Source organism: Nymphaea colorata, chromosome 2 (assembly GCF_008831285.2).
Source record: "Nymphaea colorata isolate Beijing-Zhang1983 chromosome 2, ASM883128v2, whole genome shotgun sequence".
NCBI lineage: Eukaryota > Viridiplantae > Streptophyta > Magnoliopsida > Nymphaeales > Nymphaeaceae > Nymphaea > Nymphaea colorata.
Window position 1 is genome coordinate 34,436,571 of NC_045139.1, and position 23,245 is coordinate 34,459,815.

Genomic DNA, 23,245 nt, shown 5'->3' on the forward strand with positions numbered 1-23,245 from the left:
ATCCGTCCTCTTCCGTCTCTTCTCGCCCTACTTAATGATTTGTGGATCAGAAGGCAGCCAGACAAGTTGGCCTATCAACCAGTCTTGGCCGTCCACGTGAACGGTTCAGATTGCAGTCAAATTCAGCTTTTTTAACAAATGAAATTGAATTCTGTTAGCCCAACTGATATTATAACATTTCTACATGATTCAACATTTATATGTAATCTGTTTGAATTTTATGATCACATCTCAATCGGATATCATACTCAATTCAGATTATACAACGAAACTTCATATGAAATTCCAATCGAGTTAGTAATCAGATCGAAACTGTTATTAAACGAATATATATACATATATTAGATCGATTTTACATCCCAAGATATTTTCTGGATGATGGGAGTTGCTTATAATACACAAACAAGTTACTCTACGCCGCTAGTTTTTAAACTGTACGTAAGGAAGTAGGACAAGAGCATAATAAAGTGACTTGCTACCTCTCGGTCAGTAGCTGATCATAAACAAATTAGTTAACGTTGACCATTAGGACCTATTAGAGACTGAAGGGCTTGATAGATCCTGAACCCACTCTTTCTCTTAACTAAATTGTTCGGAAGGATTGAAAACAATGAAGTTTCGTTCATAATCGAAAGTGGAAAAGGCGATGTTCCATCAGCCAACCAAACTAGATACATAGCCACAAAACACCTGTTTTTTTTTTCAAAAAAGAAAAACATTAAAAAATTGAAAAATAAGTCAACTGAGTTAAATCTTTTTAGTTTCATAGCGACAAAACAACTGTTTCTTTTTTATTAATTTATAAGATTTTTTAAGTTTTTTTTTTTCAAATTTTCCATACTTTTCTTTGTTTTTTATGCTAACCGTACTATACTTGATAAGACCTCAAGGCTTGAAACACCAAAACGATATTTGTGACTAGTCTATGACTATGATTAGAGAACGATTAAACGTCAGTTGCCTTCCCCTTGGTGTAACTTTACGAAAGTTAGTGACGAGAAGGCATTTCATGCACTAGGGGCGGAACCAAAAATTTATGCTCTTCGTATATTTTAAATTTTTAAGAGACATCAGCAAATAAATAAAAAAATTATCCTAAAGTATCAATATAAAAAAACTCCATGTGAGCAATTGCCGACGACGCTGAGCCCATACATGCCTATTCCCTGGTATCAGTGGCGGAGATACTTGTTAGGTGGTGTGGGCAATTGCCTGCATCATCCCAACAAATATCTTTATTACAATGTTTTCAGATCACATTGTTATGATGATGTTCACACCAAAAACTTATGTTGCCAACTCAAGTGTCCTCCAGTCAAAAAGTCGGAGCTAACATCAATATGCATGATGTAATGTAAAAGATGGTGAAAAGCTGGACGAGCTCGCAGCAGACTTAAAGTTGGAGTGTAAGTGTTCAACTCGTCTGTTGATCACTTAGATACAGCGGCATGTCCCGGAAGCAAAGCTGGTTATGAGCAAACCCTTGTAACACAAGCATGTAATGATTAGAATATCTATTTCCTGTAAAAAGGAGACCTCATCCACAGGGCTACAAGGACAAAAAAAAAAGTTAAAAGTCCAAAAAAGACTTTTTTTTTTGTGGTGCATATTTTTATAATCCTATTTTCACAATGTGAAAACAAAAGTAAGGAAAAAAATCTATTAAAAAATTGTCATACTTAACAAGGACATAAGAGTCTGTGCCACATTTTATAGCAAGCTTAATGTACTAAAAATTAAGCAAATTCTTCGCTTAATTTTCAACCGTCCCCTAGGAAAAAAATTTCAATATGTAGTCAGAAGAATCCCATCTAACAATTTAAAAATCAACTATGATGAAATCAAACAAGGGGAAAATTAACAAGTCTTGAGCTCTCTGTTTCAGCATTTGGATGTGATGGTAAAATGAATGCGCCAATTTATCCTCTGTCAATCTTTGTCAAGGAGGCTCGGTATCTATTGTCAATCAGTTCAAATCAGTCACAAATATTATCAAACGACAAGGTTTTTCTCAAGTACAATATGCAAGTTTGAAAAAAAATACAGTAAATTTTAAAAAGTTTAAATTTATATAAATTAAGAAAAAAATAAAATAAATGACAAACTAATAAAACAACATAAATACGAAGAAGATAGGTAACAAGTAAAAGCTAAAAAAATGAAACAAGAATTTAATATTAAAAAAATGTTTAAAAATGCCTAAAAAGGAGAAATCATGCAAACACTCACATGTCTTTTCCATTTTGGCATTTTATAAAAAAAAACTGTTTTATTAAATTCGACTTATTTTTGGGGGGTTTTTAAGACAGTTTTTTTTTTTTTTTTTTTTAAAAGTGTTTTTCTAACTATGGTTGAAACAGATTTCAGTAGTCTGAAGATTTGGTGAAATGTTGAGCTGACTGGTAGAGAAATGTTGCTTTTAGTGAACCCATATATTACCTCTATTAATAGCAGACATCGATCCAAGGAACAACATATGCATCATATGATCCAAAATGAGAACAGAGAAATATTTTACTTCTCCAGGGGGACAAAGTTGTGCTAAAATGATGGTGATTAAGTTGTCCTTTTAAAGCTTATGTACCTTTTAAAGCTTATGTACTGATGGTGATTTCTGTCTCATAATTTTCTCTTGAACTTGTATGATGGCTAGAAGGAGACAATCAATGTGGCCAAACAGTTAGAACAAATGCTGTTTGCCATCTCCTTTCAGGTAATAATGCACCCATTCACTTGGTATAATGCGGCTGGTCGAGATGATTGCTGCATTATCGATGTGTCATGGGTTCGATTCATGTGGATGCCACTCCCCAAGACTGCAAATCTTACATAGCACCACAATAACCCAAGTCCCGAAGCAGACCTTTAAGGCCCTAAGGCAGGGGATTAGGGGGGAGGGATCGGCTTCAAAGGTTGCTCACCCCTGCTTTATGTACATTTGATGTGTCTGACATCTTCCAAGTGCTTTTCTTTGCTGTATATCTTGGTTATTTGTTCGTCAATATTTTTAAGTGAAATTGAGTTTGTGGGAAATTTTTTTTGTTTGTTTATGTGTTTATATATTGTCCTTTATTTGATTAGGGACAAAGTGTAGCCTAAATGAAGAAAACATTCCGTGATGCTATATCAACACTTGTAACTCATCTATTATGCGACAAAAAGGCCAGTATCGCAACACACATAGTAATTAAACCGCTTCTTAATGTTGGGTTTGTATTACTGAATATTGTTAGTAAAATGGTTTTCCGTGTCTAAATATGAGACCAAATTCATTCTTTCATAGTAGACACAATATCAGGTATTTCTAACATGAAGATCAAATAGATGAATTTCCTAAGAAGATAATTATAGAAATTTCCTTTAAAAAAAGAGAGAGAGAGAAGGAGAGAGAAGAAAACGGGGTTCACGCACTCATTGTCCCTGAATGCAATTTGATGCGTTGGTATAAAACAAAATGTTGATTTAGTAGTTCAATACAATACTTTCTCCTGTAGTAATAAAAAAAGGTGTTGTTCCCTTGGGGTAAAACTTATTCACATTGTTGTTATTGTTTTGCTCAGTTATGTCCGTAGTTAAGAAAATTTTCTTTTCCTTTATGTTCAAATTCAGTTTTCCAATCAAACTGTTTTGAATAAAGTGCATCTAGTCACTCCTTGATCTTTGGTAAAAAAAATTTCTTGTGGGATTCTCTTTTACTTGAGAGTGGTAACTCCACAGGCCTTCAAGTACCCGCCCAGGTGTGCCTGACATGGCTAGACCAAACCGAGTTCGAGCCAAGCTGAGTTGGACGGGCCCTCATCAGTCCGGTAATAAAAATATAATATATATTTATTATATTTGGTACATTTGTTTGTTATAAATATTAAATTTATATATTAAATATGGTTTTTTTATTTGTTTTCATTAAAATCAAGTCAGGTTGAGCCATAGGCCCAGGCTTCAGCCCGACCCAAGCTGAACTTGGAATTTTGCAGGCTGGCCGTCTTGATGTCCATCCTTGCTTTCCCTATGTTGGTGTTCTAGCTTGGGCAAATATGAGAGGTAAATCTAATAGAATAAATAAGGTACAATTTAACGTAAATGCAATGACTATAGACTTTCAAAATAGAACTAGACTGTTCAACATACCAATGATCTGTTTTATCTAAAAATAATGCTAGCAACAACTCCGAATGTTTAGTCTTAAAAGGAATAATTTGTTCAAACTATATTACCTAGCAATGTATCCGAGCTGAGTCAAGCTTGAGCTTGCCTAGCTTCATATCAAGCTTGATACGAACTGTATATGGCTTGAGCTCGGCTCGATAGACAAAGTCAGGGCTCTAGCTTGATTCATTTATGCTCATTTACCAACTTCCCATTTGACCTGACTTCTTTCTTTCATTTTTATGTTAATTATAAAAAAGAAAAAATAACCTAGGTTAAACGAGCTTACTTGATTTTAATCGAGTTGAGTTCATGTAACTTGAACTTGACTCATTTATAAACTCAAGTTTTGTAGTAAAGTTTTTGCTTGACTCGTTTAACAAATGAGTAGGGCTTGAGTTGGCTCGACTTATCATATATCCCTAATACTACCCAAGTAACAATTGAATACAAATTTAGGGAGCTTCATACATTGTTTTCTCATTTTTTACTATCATTTTGGCCTTTGCAATGGTTTCATTCTTAAGAACCCTAATAAAGTCGTCTTGCATGAAGACCGCCATGGTGTTCTTGCACTAAGATCAATATCCTCTAATAATGATACATTTTACTGTATACTTTTTAATATCATTTACTCATTAATTTCAGAAGGGTCAATTATTAGCATATATAAGGGTTTTCAATGAGAATTTATCCTATCCTACGATCAACATACATTAAAGTTGGTATCAACAAGTTTGGTGGCGTTATTCAAAATTCAGTCTATACAGCTTTGTCACTTGGCATCCCAACAGGCAATATCTCATGTTTTCTTAAGTTACATACATAATTTTCTCCCTTTATACATATTCTGATCATGAGGAATTGTAGAGGCTACTTTGGGCAAAGGTTGAAGACCATCCATACCTTCATTGTAAAAACTGCAGGTCTGGCACTCAGTAAAAATATGGTTTGGCTTTCAATGTGAAGTCTTCAACCTTCATTATGCTAACTTTTACAACTACTTCCTTTTCGAAGGGAGCAAGATAATTACATCCTACTGAAAAAAAAAGAAGAAAACTTTTTGTTCTTAGGATGTTGAGAATGAGAGAAAGAAAGAGAACCAAGAATAGAACACAAATTTTTACGTGGTTCGATTCATAGACCTACATCCATGATGAGTGCCAAAGCAACTACTCCTTTGCTTTTCTCTTTTTTCTTATTTTCTCTCTTTGCTTTACAAGTATCTTTAAGATACATGAGGAAGCTAGAATCAATGAAGAAGATCGTTTTTTTTAAGTATCTGAGAATCTTTCAACAACTTTGACATAAACTGCTTTAGGAAAATGCATATGTTGACTTACCAAGCTGATGGAATAATTGATGTCAGGTCATATCGCAGTTAGATAGATTACTTCGCCACAAGTGTTTGATAGCTTGTCACATTTCTATGGGCATGTGAGCTGGCCAAGTTTAGGGTACACTTCTATGGGCATGTCAGCTGGCCTAATACATGTTTTTAATGTTTCTTTAAGTAAATCAAGTATGTACATGTGTTAGCTCAAAAAATGCCTTTCTTGCACCTAGCGAGTTCGATCCCTAAAAAGTACTTTAGTTTGCCCAGGTGCTTGATCTCAAAAGTATTGTGAAGATACCACTTTGTATGAGCTATTCACTGTTCATCATTGCCTGTAAATACTATGTCATCCACATAAACCAATACAACAATAATTTTATCGTTAGATCTCTTGCTGAAAACTAAATTATCTAAATAGCATATGGTGAATTTTGTGCTCTCCATTGCATTGCTTAATTTTGGTAGCATGCTTTGGGAGATTGTTTCAATCCATAAATCAACTTCATGAGTATGCAAACAAGATTTAGATTACATTTCACAAAGTGGTCTGGTGGAAGGTTCATATGTACTTCTTCTTAGAGGTCATCCTATAAAAGAGCATTTTTCTCATCTAATTGAAACAATGGCCACTCAAAATTAGAAGCAATGGATAGGAGAATTCTGATGGTAGTCATTTTCACTATAGGGGCAAAAGTGTCTTTGTAGTCAAACCCTTGGATTTGAGTATACCCTTTAGCAAGCACTGTTGAGAGGAAGATCCCTTGCCCCTCCTCATTCTCCACAGGAGTCTCTGCCCGCTTGGAAGCCATGTCTTATGATGTTCAATGAAGCCATCAGTCTTGTACTTGGTTTTTAAGATCCACTTGCACCCAACTGCACGTTTTCCCATTTAGAGAGTAACTAGTTCCCGTGTATGATTTTTGTGTAGAGCATCTAGCTCTTTATGCATGGCTTCAACCCAAATCTTTTGGTCTTTGGCTTCCTGGTAAGTAGTTGGATCTCTTTGCTTTTCAATATGGATGAGGAAGGCCACATGGTGTTTGGCATGGTGGTGATAACATAAATTTTTTTTATAAAGGATGAGTAACTGCAATGTAAGTGACAAAGTCTTCTAAATGTTTAGGTAGCTAAATGTTTCAAGAAGATCTTCTTAGAATGGGTTCAGACGGGTGAGATTCTATGGTCTACAATTAAAGTTCAATTGGATCTATAGTTCTAATTCCAATGCTTTGATCGGCTTGAGGTTCAAAAGAGATACTTCAATATTGTTTGGATCATATTAAAGGTTTTCAATGGTCTCTCTTTCTTGAGGGTCACTATGGTGATGGGTTATGGTGATATTAAAATCATTGTACTGCAGAACGTTAGGCGTGACCATGTTTTTGTGCTTGAAACTATCCTCCCCTTGCCTTGCATAGTGAGACAAATATGGACTTTTTCATCAAATAATACGTCACGAAATATATGAATATGATTGGGGGCAACGTCATAGCATCTGTATCTTTTTTTTTTGTAGATGAGTAGCCCAAGAAAATGCATTTTTTTTTGCTTTGTGGCTGAGTTTGTCTGCAGTTTTACTTTTAACATAGACAATGCATCCAAAAATTCTCATGTGGTCAAACTTTAAATTTTCTTTCCATGAGGACTTTCAATAGAACTTTTCTAAGAAGAATTCTTGTGGGTGTGTGGTTGATTGATAGTATAACAAGTTGTCAAGATTGTATCATTCCAAAAGGAACATTCATTTCAAACAATAAAAAAGTCATTTCTAGAGAAGATGATTTTTCTATTCCGCCACCCTATTTTGTTGGGGTGTATCAACAAAGGTGAATTGATGGTTCATCCCACCTTCTTTTTAAAATTGTTCAAAAATTTGGTTTTTATATTCCGTATCATTGACAGATAGAAGACATTTTATATGGGTTTCAATTGATTTTCAACATTTTGTAAAATTCTAGAAATTTTGCAAAAACTTCAATCCTTGGTTTTTAATAAATAAATCCACGTAATTTATGAAAAATCATCAATAAGTATAAGATAATAGTGAAAATTTGAATATGAGTTCACCAGAACTCATCCCCACACATATGTATGCAATAAGTATGAGATAATAGCATACTTGCAAGTTTCACAAACATGCAAGTCATAATTCAAATTTGGTAATAAAAATAGTCAAGGCATGATATAATGGGTGGCCAAGTCTCTGATGCCAAAGTTCCTGATCTCGGTTGATTTGGGCAGTCAAGGCACATTGCTTAATTTTCAGCATATATAGCCCGTTTTCTTGAGTTCCCTCACCAATCTTCCTCTTTGATATAGGCAATTTAAAATTTTAACTACTTTTGAAACAGACAAGAAGTTAGTTGAGGGATAAGGCATATAAAGCACTTTAGATTTAGTACAATTTCTATGAAAATCTAACTCTCATTCTCACTTGAACATGCATAGAGGAGTCATTCACAATAATGACAATTTTTTTCTTGGCGTAGAAGAATAATTGCTAAGGTTATGGTAGTCCATGGACATATGATCACTAGCTCTAGAAACGACTATCCAATAATTAAACATCACGGAAATAAGAGCATTACCAATAACGCTTGTAGATGCTTCAGAACCATTTTATTGCTCTTTGTTGTAAAGATCCTTAACATTTTTAAGCAATTCATTTATTTTTTCCAGCAACTAAGGAAGATTTGAAGTGTCCAAAGATTTGGCTGCAACTTTGACTACGACGGTGTGCTTTCTTTTTCACTTTTTTCTGACTTCATGGTGGCCGGTTTTCCACGGAGGAGCCAACACATTTCCTTAGTATGACACTTCTTTTTACGATGACAACGGAATCATTTTGGATGGTTCTTCCACTTGTTTTCATTGCTTTTATTAACTCAATAATAGGCAACCTGTTCCACATCACTGGAGTTCTCCTTTGGAGGATCAAAATTTTGAAGCATTATTCTTTTTCTAAATTCATCTCTAATAAGAATGAAGCAAACATTGCTAAGAGAAGGAAGTTCTAGGGACATTAAAATTTCACTTTGGATGAGTTCACACTTTGAGACAAGGGTCGCAAGAAGTTCAGGAATTTCTTGTTGTTCATGCATTTTTTCTCTAGACCTAAGAGTAACAGACATATGCATAAGATAGTCAAGTTCATCCCACATACCTTGGATGTTGGCTAGAAGATCACCGAAATTTTGGTTTTGTTTCTCAAGATCCCGAATACATTGAAAGAGTTGATACATACCAGCAATGTCATTTTTTTTTTTTCACTATAGAGTTCCTTCGCCTTTCTCCAAATTTGGTGAGCAGTTTTTGCAAAATAAAATCTTTGGGCAACCTTTGGCCCCATAGAGCTACTCAACCAAGACATTAAGAGATGATTGGTGGATCGTCACTCTCAGTAAGATGGATTTGTTTCAGCAGGTTTTGAAAAATCTTCGGTGACAAAATCCAACTTGTTTCAGCCTCTCAAATAGAACATTGTAGATTTGGGCCAAGTCAAATAGTTGTTGTCGTTTAGAAATAGAGAAGCAATTTTGTTTGCAGTTCTTGGTTGCTCCCGCACGATAATTTTTTCACCAATCTACTGATGGTTCCAAAGTTGAGTCTTTTGTCATGATCAAATGAGCAGGATCCGGCAGCCAAGACATAAGCCAAATGTGCCATGAATGAAAGTAATTGCTCTGATACCATGTTGAGAATGAGAGAAAGAAAGAGAACCAAGAAAAGAACACATATTTTTACGTGGTTCGGTTCGTAGACCTACATCCACGATGAATGCTAAAGCAGTTACTCCTTTGGCTTTCTCTTTTTTATTATTTTCTCTCTTTCCTTTAGAAGTATATTAAAGATACATATGAGGAAGGCTAAAATCAATGTAGAAGATCGTTGGTAGACTTTGTATACAAAACTCAAAAAGATTGTCAAGAATATCACCAACATATATTGCAATATATCAAAAAGATTGTTCAAAAAATTTAATAAGGCAAGAATGAGAGTGAACCGTTGAGCATGCTGGGTTGAATGTAGCGACTACTTTCAACCAAATCTTAACGACTGAACCAGGTTGCTGGTAGTAATTATGGTTCTTATAGAAGTCTCAACTCCATGATAGAGATACGCAATGGAGACGTCTTTGCATGGGACAAAGGAAACAAACTAAATTAAAATCTTATGTATGTCTGGAAGATACAAGAACTAACAATCCAGCCCTAACAATTTTTGCACAAACTGAAGGAACGTGTAATACAACGGACAAATGCCAACCAAAATAGATGATCACCTGTTTGACATTTTGTTCTATATTATTGCCTGTCATCTGTGCTTTATTAATTAGTAACATGAAGTTACAAGAATGTACCATAATAAAAATCTTATGAACTTTATAAAGGATGAAACAGATAATTGATTAGTGTTTGAATATGAAAGTGGTTGAAATATCAAAATCTTATGGTAAAAATGCAATAGCAGACAACTACTTCAAAAGGGTTCACGAGAGAGCTACTAGCTCTTCAAACTAATGGTAGGTGAGGTCGTTTCCTTTTCTCCATCTGTTATTTTGGCTCCAACCACCTGACGCCATTCCAGTACCTCCATTGACCAACAAAGCTGCTCCGAAGACAGACTGAACTCATGCATGTACTGTAGTTCTGAGTGCCGTGCACTGCACCAATCTCCTGTCTATTTACTTCGTCATTTCTCTGAAAGGGACTGTGGCTTGTGGTCTTGCCAAATACTGAGACGATTCTGTGCTTTCTCGACCTAAAACAAGTGAATTCCCGGGAGAAAAAATGAAAAGAAAATGAGGAACGGAAAATAAATTTCCCTTCAATGTAATTCATGACAGGAGAAACGAAGCATGCAATAATCCATAACATGCCCCATGTACATGTTTAACAAGCAAACAACATAAAATATAGCTTATGTTCAAAAGGATACTCACCACAAATCTATATTAAGTATTACAGATCACAAAGGAAAAAATTATCGTTTTATTAGATCTAGATCCGACACTAAATTAACGGATTTTTTAGAACTAAATCCATTGCTAGTTGGATCTTAATCTCGATCCATTATTAAAACAATATTTGGATGAGACATGTTCCCTAATTGATATGTCGGTTTGGGTTCCCGGATAAACAGATATGCATTGGCTAATTTTTAGAAGGAAGTGTACTAGAGTTTGAAGTGTACCTCTTTGTTCCAGTCTGTTCGATAAGTCACCAACATTAGAATGAGGGTCTGCATTATAGTGCCTCCCAACATACCAGACCATATTCCCTGCATCACATCCACACATGCCCTTGTCATAATTCACAGGCTAGTAAACCATCAATACGACTAGGGGTGGGCATCAAGTCGGTACCCAACAGGCAGGGCCAAGCCTCGAGCTTGCATTGCAAGCAGTAGGCTGGGCGCAGGTAGCAGTCATGGTCTGCAGCCTGGCTCGAGCCTAACTTCTTATGGGGCTGGGCTGGGCTGGGCATCAGGTACGAAGGCCCTAGTATAAGTTGCTCCTACTTATTAACTTGCATCTGTAGTACCCATGAATTGAATATGTTTTTGGCTTAAAGCAAGCAAAGCAACAGGCAATATTGAACATGGAGAAGAAGCAAGAACGTGACAATGAACTTGAGAGAAACATCGAACATTCAACCACAAAAAGTTTAAGTAAAAGTGAGATCAGAATAATAGCTGGTGTCTGACTCCTCTCACCTTAGCGCCTAGATCGAATTTGAAGCCAAGCAATGCACCCAATGGGATGCCCACGACATAGTAGCACCCAACGTTCACGTAAGCCACAAATGCTTGCCAACCACAGCCAACGGCAACCCCTATTATATACGCTCATGTTGACAATTAAGAACAAATGGAAGAAAGATATCCACGAAGAGTACTGGAAATAATGGAATCATTGAACAGCGTGAAGTTCTAAATATTAGTAACAAGCAAGTTTGTAAATGGTATTGAGTCTTAGAATTATTGCGTGAGTGGAAGGAGAGCCTCACCCTCAGCGAGATCCCCTTTGCAGAACAAAGGGATGGGGATGTACTGACTCGAACCAGCGACCGGTCACCTACCAACCGCTGATTTCATTGGTGCGCCAATACCCCGTGGGGTGAACTTGAACTACATAACTTTGCCAGAAAATCACTATTTTGTCTAAGCATGCCAACCGTTTGAATTCATACTCAAATTTGGACCATCTTTTAGCAATGGATCCAGCTAACCGTACAAGAACCCACATCTTTAATCATCCCCAAAGAATCTTTATACTGGTATTCCATTGTAGAGGTGGGGCTTTCAAGAACCCACATCAAATACAACAGTTTTGTTGAGGATTTTTTGGGTGGATCTGAGCATTAAAGTTAGTTGGAACTTTAATGCCTGGGTCATCAAACATTATATGGTATATATAATGTGAAACTTTTGTTCCACGTGGAACCCAGTGTGCACAGAGACGTGTAATGACTGAAATACTCTTATTAAAGTGAAAAAGAATTTTTTTTAAAATGATCAAAAGAGAATTGTAGAAAAAAAAGCTAAAGCTCCAATAAGTATACTTCATTATAAAAAATACCCTGACCCTTCTATATTTGTTGAGTGCACAGGATGTCAATCTCATAGTTAGTAGCATGTATTCAGTATAATAGTTAGTTTTGGAAGCTGCATTAAAGCAATATGAACATTTTAACATGCAATAAGAACATTTTAACATGTTAACGAAATCCAATTAAATGAATTTGAAATTTGATTTATGCTTAGATATTATCATAATATCCATTTATCTCCCTAAATCCATTGGAAACATAGCCAAAGAAAGCGATCGATCGGAAGACAAACAAGGAGTTAACATTGAAGTAGTTACCTGAGAGGACGGGTTGGATGCCGTTGAGAAAGAGGGTGAGGGCGAGCAATGGGCAAAGATCAGACACTGCTGCCGCCACCGTCTCTCCTTCTGTGAATGCATAACTGATGACATTGCGGAGGGCCAGGACGATGGCGGCGGAAATGGCGGAGACGACGAGGGAGACGAGCACTACTAGGACGACAGAGAACGATGCGGCCTTGGGGTGGCCGGCACCCAACTCGTTTCCCACTCTAACACTGATTACAGGCAACCAATTAGCCAAGAAAATTAAACAGCATCGACATTACAATCTTGTGGTTGTTTTGAATCTTATTTTCTTGCACTGATTTGATCTGGAAGTGAGTTCTAGCTGTTCAAAATCATCATGTTATTCATTGGTATTGCTGCTTTTTGTGAGAAGCTACCGGACAACCAATTAGCCAAGAAAATTAAACAGCATCGACATTACAATCTTGTGGTTGTTTTGAATCTTATTTTCTTGCACTGATTTGATCTGGAAGTGAGTTCTAGCTGTTCAAAATCATCATGTTATTCATTGGTATTGCTGCTTTTTGTGAGAAGCTACCGGATTAATCAAGAAACTTCTTTAGCTTGTTGGAGGAATGCTTCTGTTTTATCAGAACTGAAAAAGAAGATGGATAACGGAGAAATTGACAGACTGAAATGCGAATCGGCAAGAGAATCAAAATTACCTTGCAGCAGCGTTGAACCCGACGGAGATCATGAAGACCCATCCAGATATCGTCATACTGCAGCCATTGGGACAGCCAAAATGAGAACCAAGTCTAGATGGAAAGAGACAGACCCTGTCTGTGTTCAGTGTCAGTGCATGAATTTTGGTAATTGACTGGTTTGGTTGAACAATGAGTCATGGAGTCGACTCTGCTATAGATTAAACAATCTTACTCAAGTTTAATTAATCAGGACCAGATTACGTAACTTTAATTCTGCTCATTTATATAAGCTCGAGTTTTCTGATAAGCTCTAGCTTATATATACAAATGGAGTTTAACGGGGCCGAATTTGAGTTGACTTGGCTCGTCGTTGTATAGTTCTAGTGTTAGATGTGTATCTTAAGTGTTAGTTCTGTATCGTATCGGCAAAGAGCTGATTGTGGCATCGAGGACCGAAACGTGTTGGCACGGACCACTTAAGTTGCCTGATGGAGAGGGAGTACGTACCAGATGGAGAGCGAGTTGAGCTCGATCTCGGCGTTCTTCAGGAGTCCGGCGAGGAGGACGAGGATCTGGAAGTACCAAATCTCGAGGCAGAGCATGACGGCGGAGGTGGTGGAGAGCTTGAGGAAGCCGCAGAGGCCGGAGAAGGCCTGGAGGGAGAAGCCGGTCCATGTCCGCTTGCAGCTGGGGCTGGAACCGATGTAGACGAACTGGGCGATGACGATGATCCACCAGGAGAGGCTGAGAACCAGCGAGGCGCCCAGCAGCCCCAGCCCCATCTTGTAGACGGCCAGCCAGCTGAGGAGGAGGTGGACGAGGAGGGTGGAGGCGGAGATGATGGCGCTGGGGGCGACCAGGCTCTGCGCCTGCATGAACTTCTGGATGGGGAAGTTGATGGCGTAGGCGAATATCTGCGGGATGAGGCCCATCACGAAGACGGACGCGGCGCCGGAGACGGCAGTGGACTCCCCTAGGAAGAGCAGTATCTGCTTGGAGAAGACGTATATGACGGTGAGGGGTATGCCCGTCAGCGTCAGCAGTATGGCCGATCTCTGCACGTATATCCCGAGCATCTCGTATTTCTTCGCTCCGAATGCCTGGCCGCACAGTGTCTCCACCGCGCTTCCCATCCCCAACTGCATTCATCCATAACCACCGTCAGATTCCGGCCCTTCGGCGAACCGGACCGGCCGTCTGCAATTTCTTCCTTCGATTCATTTTTTCGAGTGACCGTGTTCATATTATTCGTGCCCACCATTAGATGGCAAGGCTGCCGCAGATGGGGGGCACTTGAAGCCTTATTCAAATCGTAAAGCTCTGTTTCATCCCAAAAAAAAAAAAAACACGAAAAAGAAAGGTCCGATGGCCAAACAGTTTGTGCAATCATTGAAAACGGACGATGAGAGAATATCGTAATATTAAAAAATGCAATGAATTTGTTTCGTTTATTTTAAGATTTTTTTATAGTTTTTTATTTATATTAAAATTTTAAATGAGTATAATTGCTTCGCTGAAAACTTAAGCTCCAAAGTACAAAAAGCAAAATTTTCCAGCTTAAAAGAATATAAAATTAAAGGGAAGTGGCCCACCGGGAAGGGAGTGGGGAAGCCCCTAGAGGTAATCAAAACCGTGGACCCCGCACATGACGTTGATGTAAACATTTATTGACGCAAAACTTAAACTTCTTAAAGGGATGGACTCTGTCTGCCGTCTGTCGGCTATCAGTGTACTAAACTGCCTAACTTTATTTTTCTTTTCACTCATTATTTAATCATATATATATATATATATAGCTTAAATGATCCGGCCAATTAGCTGTTAGAAGAAGCTGGATGATTTCTTTGTTTAAAATCGAATAAAGAGATTTACAAATTTTGTATGCCCAAGCAAATATTGAATCATGATAAGAGATAGAAGCCATACTTTTTAAATTTGTATTAAAAAAATATTTTAAAAAAATGTTAACTTGTTTACAAATGGTAATTTATACAAAAATAGTTTAGTTCAAGTTATTTTGTAAAAGAATTGATAAGGGCATTTCATCTTTTTCACTGTTAAAATAAATAGTGACATAAGATGGGCATGGCCGTCCGGTCGGACCGGTTCTTGACAAACCGTCCAGAAAACAACAGAAATCAAATATTTTGAAAAACAATCTCTCTAAGTTGACCATGTCACAAAATCCGATCTGGCAGAGAAATTTCGGATTGATCCACCCATGCTTATAATTGGAGACAGATCTACACAAAGGAAAAAATAAGAAAAGAAAAAAAAACAACAACAGGTAACCAATGAGATGTTCAGGCGGCTGAAGCCCGAGGTTAGTCTGAAAAGGAAAAAAAAAATGTCCGTCTTTTTTATTTTTCTTCCCCTCCCTCTTTTTCTTTTTGTGTTAATGCTAAACTAACTTTTTTCAAGTGATTAAGAAGAATAATCATTTTATTGTAAGACTAAGAGCGGATGTCTCTATCTTTTTTTTTAATTTCCTTCAAGATGTTTCAACTTGCACAACGATGCTCCAACTTTTCTATAAGCTTAATGTGACGAAATTATAAACTAAGACGAGATAAGAGAACTTTTCTGACATGATAAAGAAAAACCCAAAAGGATGGAGGTCATGTCAAAGAAAAACCCAAAAGGATGGAGGTGGCAGTTTATGACGTGGTCATGGAGGTGATCGACAGAAGGTAGCCACCGAGATCTCTCTGCTCTCTCTCTTCAGCCATCTAATAGTCTCTAGTTGTTTGTCTATCGACTCTATAATGTTTTTATCGTATGTTGATGCTTTTCTGTGTAACAATTATCAGAATGGAAGCCATAACTAGCTGGTGGCTTTTTGGTGAGTGATAAGCGAATCCGACTGCCCAAGCCGAAGCCCTTCCCATCCCCTCATCCCCTGGCCAGCCGTAACTAGTGGCTTTCCAGGTGATTGAGAAGCGCATGGATCTCCAACTCACTCAACACTTCTCAAATCCTATTTCAAGACATTCATGAAATGGGTATTCCTTAAAAACTTTTCATGTGGAGCAACTAAAAGCCACAAGTATCTAAAGGAGAAGTGAAATCAAAATAGATAAACATGAATGAAAGAACAAATGCGCTTAGAAATGAGGTTATCCTGTCTAAGGATACGTCAACTTATTTTAATCGAATTGGATGTATCCTTGAGTATATTCTCCAATTTATTGGATATTCGCACATTCATATTCAAATATGAATTAAAGAAAAGTTACTATATCTGAATCCAATTTTAAATTCTCAATCTGAATAGGTCTCTTTGATTCACTTCTGGACAGAGGTGGAGTCAGGATTTGTTTCAGGGGTGGGCCAAACGGTCCGGGGTCGGGCCAAGAAGAGCGATGGGTCGGGTCAAACTAAAAAAAATTATTTTTTTCAATATAATTTTTATTTTTTGCGCTCACCCGAACCGTGGCCTAGGCTGCTTCTGGATCACAGGGCAGGGCAACGATATCTGAACAAAGAAACTAGTTGTCTAAAATACAGTTATGACAGTTGTTGAAAAAGCAATGAGAAAAATATGATAAATATTTCCGTCATCTAGTAATAGTTTATTATTATTATTATTATTTTTTTTTCCAATTGTCCATCAGATTAAAACTGAGTGACTCAACGTAGCAAGAGTCATCATTAAGTCACTCGTCCAAATTGATATGTAAAGAATTGGCTTTGAAAATATATAGATATTGGTTACATGATATATTTATTTAAAATTGAATGCAAGTACAAATCTAAATTTGGTTGGATGTTTATCCAAAACTGAATCTAAATCCGATCAAATGTATCTATGAAACTAATCAAATTTCTTGATCGGATGCTAATTTTTTTTTCCTATACGACCTTTTTTTGCAGTAATTTCATTGAATATCTAATTCAAATCCAATCTATTAACCTCCTATTTATGTGGAACATGAAGACTAAGTGGCTTTTCATGGAGAAACTAATAAGTAACCCTAAAGTGAGTTTGCTTATTGGTCCAAATCCTTGCATTCAATGCTACGATGGAATGCCAGTTGCCACCTCCTAGTCAAAGCCAAAACAAATTCAAGTTTAAAAAATATGCTTGGCAAATAGGAAGGTAGAAGGAGCCAACCTGACTGACTGAAACTTGGCCGATTCAGCGATTCACATTGAATTATGAAAAGGATATTATGAAAATAATTTGAAAACACATTAAATAAAAAATATGTTAAAACAATTAATTAAAGATTAGCTCTTAAAAAATATTTTTAAAATGCTGGAAACACCACCAAATGGATTTCTGCTTGTCATGGATCCGATTCAAATCCAAAATAAACTTTTCTTTTCTCCTCTTCTCTTCTCTGACTCTTCTCGTTTGAATGAAAGTTTTCTATAGTAAACTTATCGTCCTAATTAGTAAATTCCATGTGCACAAGATACCGAAACTTTAATGGTGATCAGAAGCGGTTTCCCTGTTGCATGTTCATGTTTATAAATGCTTAATAGACCCTGGCACGCTGCAGAATGTTGGATAGCGAGGGAGAGAAAGAGAGGGAGAGGTAGAGACTGTGTAGTGTGTAATTACCATCAGACCGTAGGCGAAAACTTGAATGCCGGTGTTACCGAGGGAGGCAGCGGCGAGCTCGAGGTTGCCGAGGTGGCCGGAGAAGATCTGGGTAGACATGGACATGGCGTAGTTGAGCATGTAGACGAGAACGGCGGGGGCAGCAAGGTTGCAGAGCAGTCGGAGCTCAACCCAGGTCGCCGCTCGCATCCGGTGCAACCACGGCACGCCGTCGTCGTTCAGGATGCTCTCCAGCTGAGCACCCCAACTTGGTGCCGCCGGGACAGGAGGCTTTCCATCTATGGTCTGCTCCACCTGAAGTGGCTCCTCCATATCAATCTGCCCAACTCTGGAACTCATGGCGATCGATGGTGATCGCCGGTGACCGGATAGCCGCGTTTGCTCTTGTGTCTGTCTCTGTAATGTAAAAAAACAGAGCTATGCTACAAAGAAAGGGTAGGAAGAATCAAAACGAGAGGAAGGACACAAAACAATTCGTTTCTCAACACTTATTTATAGTTATAATAAAGTACATTCTGCATAAAAACAAAAAAAATAATTAACGAATTTTATACATTAATAATTTCATATTGTTGAACAACCTAGAACGTGACACCTCTTTCAGGCTGAGATATTCTTCTGCTGAGAGTAACAGGTCTGATGGGAGCTTATGACAGAAAAATCATCGCGGACCACCATTCTTCTTCTGCTGAACGTAACAGGTCTGATGGAAGCTTATGACAAAAAAATCATCGCGGACCACCACGACCCATACAATGTATCAACCTTTCACGACATCAACCTTTCACAGTCTCTCTCTCTCTTCCTCCTCTTTAAAGCTGATCGGACTACGAGCTGCTCAAGCTGATTCTTAGCCTTCCACTTCCGACTCATGGCCATCACAAGCAGCCAGACAAACAGTCTTGGCCGTCCACGTGAACGGTTCAGATTGCAGTCAAATTCAGCGTTTTTAGCAAATGAAATTGAATTCTATTAGTCCTACTAATATTGTAACATTTATACATTATTCAACATTTACATGTAATCTGTTTGAATTTTATGATCACATCTCAATCAAATCAGATTATACAATGAACTACATATGAAATTCAAATCCAGTTGGTAATTAGATCGAAACTTTTATTCAATGACTATATATGTATATATATATATATATATATATATATATATATATATATATATATATATATATATATATATATATATATATATATATATATATATATATATATATATATATATATATATATATATATATATATATCTAAAAGATCGATTTTACATCCCAAGATATTTTCTGAATGATGGGAGTTGCTTAAAATATACAAACAAGTTGCTTTCTGCCGCTAGTTTTTAAACTGTACGTAAGGAAATAGGACCAGCATAATGAATTGACTTACTATCTCTTGGTCGGTCTCTGATCATAAACAAATTAATTAACGTTGATTTGCCGCTGTGAACGCACGTGTGTGGTCGGGGCCAAAATGTTGTCGGTTGATTGGAGAGACTATGATGTATATATATATACTTGAGAGCCTCCTGAGCCACGGAAACAAGAAAAACAAAAGCCAATAGACCCACAGCCAAGCAGCTTTCTCTTAACTAAATTGTTCGGAAAGATTGGAAACAATGAAGTTTCGTTCATAATCTAAAGCAGAAAAGGCGATGTTCCATCAGCAAACCAAACTAGAGGCGATGTTCCACCAGCAAACCAACCTAGATACATAGCCACAAAAAACCTTTTGCTTTTTTTTTAAAAAAAAGAAGATTTAAAAATCCAAAAAATAAGTCAACTGAATTAAATCTACCTGATTTTTCAAAAAAAAAAAAGTCAACTGAATTAAATCTACTTGATTTTTTATGCCGTCTTATTATTTTCGAATTTATTTTATTTTTTAAAGTTTTTAATGATTTTTTAAGTTTTTTTAAAACTGATAAAACGTGCTTAAAACGCGAAAACATATTTGTGACTAGTCTATGACTGTAATTAGATAATGATTAAACGTCAGTTGCTTTATTTAAGATCCTCGGCTTGGTGTAACTTTACGAAAGTTTGTGGTGAGAAGGCATTTCATGCACTAGGGGCAAAACCAAAAATTTATGATAGTCATATATTTTAAATTTTTTAGAGACATCAACGGATAAATAAAAAAATTTATCCTAAAGTATCAATATAAAAATTAAGTGTTTTTGTGGCTCCATGTGAGCAATTGTCCCCAGCTGCCCATACACGCCTCTGCCCTGGTATCAGTGGCGGAGATACTTGTTGGGTGGTGTAGGCAATTGCCTGCATCAGCCCAACAAAAATCTTATTATAATGTTTTCAGATCACATTGTTATGATTCAAAAATTACATGTGATGTCCACACCAAACTTATGTTGCCAACTCAAGCGCCCTTCAATAAAAAAATCATGGCTCCAGCCTTATACACATGGAAAAATCGATGCATGGCAGCACTAGGAGCTAACATGCTATATATTGCCCTTCTTTTGTTTATTTATGTGTTTATATATTGCCCTTTATTTGATTAGGGACAATCACCACAAGTGTAGCCTAAATGAAGAAAAAATTCCGACGCTATATCAACACCTGTAACACATCTATTATGCGACAAAAGGCCTGTATCGCACCACACATCGTAATTAAACCGCTTCTTAATGTTGGGTTTGTGTTACTGAATATTATTGGTAACATGTTTCCGCGTCTAAATATGAGACCAAATTCATTCTAGCATAATAGACACAATATCATATATTTATAACATGAAGATGAAATAGATTAATTTCCTAAGAAGATAATTAAAGAAGTTTCCATTAAAAAGAAAAAAGAGAGGGAGAGAGAGAAAGAGAGAGAGAAGAAGATGGTGTAAAAGAAAATTTTGATTTAGTAGTTCAATACAATACTTTCTCCTGTCATGATCCAAAAAGGTGTTGTTCCCGTAGGGTAATACTTATTCACATTGTTGTTATGGTTTTTCTAAGTTATGTCCATAGTTAAGAAGCTTTTCTTTTCCTTTAGGTTCAAATTCTGTTTTCCAATCAAACTGTTTAGAATAAAGTTCATCTAGGCACTCCTTGATCTTTGGTAAAAAAATTCATTGTGGGATTCCCTTTTACTTAAGAGTGGTAACTCCAAATTTCTAGAAGAAAGAACCCAAACCATCGAAACCAAGGTCACTCAAATTCAGAAGCAACTCTCATGAACGATAATACCATACTAGCCCTCCTCAACACGCATGAGGAAGAAGAGGAGGAGGAAGACGCATATGTGTAGGGGATTCTGAATTGATTTTCCCCTATGGACATCTGTCCATGCTTTAATTTCTTGTTGGCGTTCTGTTTGGAATTGACGCCAGTGAATTGGACAATGAAGGTGTTATCTTCCAATGCTTTCCGGGGCACAGAGTTTTCGTCAATGCAGCAGGTTGTTGCGCCGGTGTCTAAGATTGCTCTGACTGAAAATATTTTGACTCCGGGAATATCAATATATGCGGTGAGGTTGTAGAGACGATTTTTAATAATCCTTCCCCCACCACCTGAGGCTGCGTTGGCAGTTTCTCCCTGTAGGATAAAACAGTCATCGTCGGTAAGGAGAATGCTTTTACCTTTTTGCTGTCTGTTCTTGTCTACTAGAGTGAGTTCTTCAAGGTCATTTGAGAGATGCTTGATCAAGAGCTGATCCCTGAGGTATTGAATCTCCTTTTTCAGACGAGTTATCTCTGCTTCACACCAAATGATGTATTCTGATTGTTGCAGGATGAGTTTGTGAAAGGAGGAGGGTTGTTCCGTCGTCTGCTGAACTAGTTCAACGGGAACCTCTTTCTGGAAATAGTAGGGACCGCAGAGATTGCAGGCTACTATTAAGCACTTTGGGCAGCTGATTCGTGCCCGTTTAATTGATTGTCGCCTACAATAGATGCAAGTAGGGTTGTCAACTTGTTGGTTATACTGCCATTCATGGCTGCAGATTGTCTGTTGTAGAGGCAATTTGATCTGGGGATGGTAGCCTCTATTTTCCTCCCCAAGCATGTTTATACTGAGAGTCTGTGTTTGGTGCTCTAAGGATTCGTCTATTTCTTCATTTTCTGAGATAGAGTATATGGCGTCACTGAGCTCATCTCCTTCTTGGACTGAGATAATGTCGTGATCTTCTGGTAGTTCTAGACTCTCAAAAATTGCCGCCCTTTTTACATTTTTGTAATCATTGGGGCATTCTCTGGCAAAGTGGCCTTCCTCGCCACATAAGTAGCACTTGCATTTTTTGTTTCGAAGTAGGTGCTTTCTTTTTTCAATTCTTGCATGCGTTGGGTGTGGTTTACCTCTGTAAGTGGTAGATTTTCGCATGCCATATTTCTTTTTCTCTGTTTATCTGTAGTAACCTGGGATTGGGATTTTGGAGCAAAATGATAAGTTATTCAGAGATCGCTTGAATGCGGCATCCTTGCATTCTTGCTCAAGGTACTGATAAGTAAATAAGATTCGAGGGGTGAGTCCTATTGTTACGCCTAGGTATTTCGCGTCAAATGCCTGTTTGATTCTGTTCCCTAGATCCCCCGGCATTTTCATCCAGTATTTTTCTGAAAGCTCTGGGCTAATGAACATTATCCCGGATTTTGCTGCTAATCGGAGATAATCATTCATGTACTGAATGATATATTTTACGTTGGCGCAGGATAGTTTTCCTTCATTCTAGTGTGTTTTACACTTTCTCTTCCCACACTTCTGAGCCACTTCGGAGCCACACCGACCCTTTCTTGGTATCAGAGCTTGACATTTACAAGTAAGTGAAGATTCCTGTTATTCCTTTTACCGATTTCATCACGGTGTTTGTGGTTTTGTGTCCAAGAGCCAACAATCTTTGCTAAAGACCCAGGTCAAAGAGGCAACTGGTAAGCCCTTCAACTGACCATAGGTTGCGCACAGATGTTGGAAAACTAAACCCAAAATCCTAAACCATTGTTGACAAGATAGAAGAAATTCAGAAAATCCTCTTTGCGCTTGCAGGTGTTCAGGCAAAACTTTTATCCCTTGAAAACCACATTCTCATGCTAGAAAATCAGGTTAGTCATCTCTCCAACTTAGTTACCCAAGCTAAACCTGTAACCACCACCATACCATCAAAAACCCCTATCCAAAGTCTGGTTTTAGGTCACCTCGAGTTTCTAGAAGAAAGAACCCAAACCATTGAAACCAAGGTCACTCAAATTCAGAAGCAACACTCATGAACGATAACCTTGCGATCAAAAGGGCTCTGTCAGTCACAAACGCCATTGAGTCTCCCGCAGTTGCGTTGCATACGTCAAGCCTTCTGAAAACTCATCCATCGGAGCTGCCACATCTGCTCTAATATCAAGCAGAACAATACCATAATTCAGTTGATCACCCAAATGATCGACAACCAAGTACAACTCGCAGCAAAGTTGAGCGAACTTTCTATCACACTCAGGGCGGTAACTTCAAAAGGAGACACTCTGTCAGATTCTCTGATAGACGAACTCAGAAAGAAATTTAAGGACCTTTCAATCGGCAAGCCAGTCAAAAAGAAAGGAAAATTGCATGTCGTCAAAGATCCCTACTCCATCCTCGCAGACGAGAAAAAGAAAATCAAGATGGATCGACGACCATCCGTTAGCTCATCCCAAACTCAGGTT

The 23,245-nt window shown here is 37.5% G+C and overlaps 1 protein-coding gene across 2 annotated transcripts; it reads right to left on the minus strand.

Annotated features, from left to right (window-relative positions):
* Positions 1 to 9,844: 9,844 nt before the first annotated feature.
* LOC116247323 (protein DETOXIFICATION 40-like) lies at positions 9,845 to 18,054 on the minus strand. Of its 2 annotated transcripts, XM_031619447.2 has the most exons (7): positions 17,595 to 18,054; positions 13,535 to 14,166; positions 13,046 to 13,102; positions 12,351 to 12,589; positions 11,198 to 11,316; positions 10,676 to 10,762; positions 9,845 to 10,243 (listed from the first exon to the last, which is right to left on the minus strand). In XM_031619447.2, exons 1-7 carry the CDS (start codon positions 17,931 to 17,933, stop codon positions 10,175 to 10,177), a joined length of 1,542 nt encoding a protein of 513 aa, XP_031475307.1. In that variant the 5' UTR covers positions 17,934 to 18,054; the 3' UTR covers positions 9,845 to 10,174. The 2 variants fall into 2 exon arrangements, with proteins under 2 accessions (XP_031475307.1, XP_031475308.1); XM_031619448.2 differs by lacking the exon at positions 11,198 to 11,316.
* Between the last annotated feature and the right edge of the window lie 5,191 nt (positions 18,055 to 23,245).

Coding starts and splice junctions, on each gene's coding strand:
- LOC116247323 (XM_031619447.2), bottom strand. CDS start 17,933: ATGAGTTCCAGAGTTGGGCAGATTGATATGGAGGAGCCACTTCAGGTG. Junction 12,590..13,045: donor GGGTTCAACGCTGCTGCAAG/GTAATTTTGATT, acceptor GCCTGTAATCAG/TGTTAGAGTGGGAAACGAGT. Junction 10,244..10,675: donor GAACAGACTGGAACAAAGAG/GTACACTTCAAA, acceptor CACTTGTTTTAG/GTCGAGAAAGCACAGAATCG.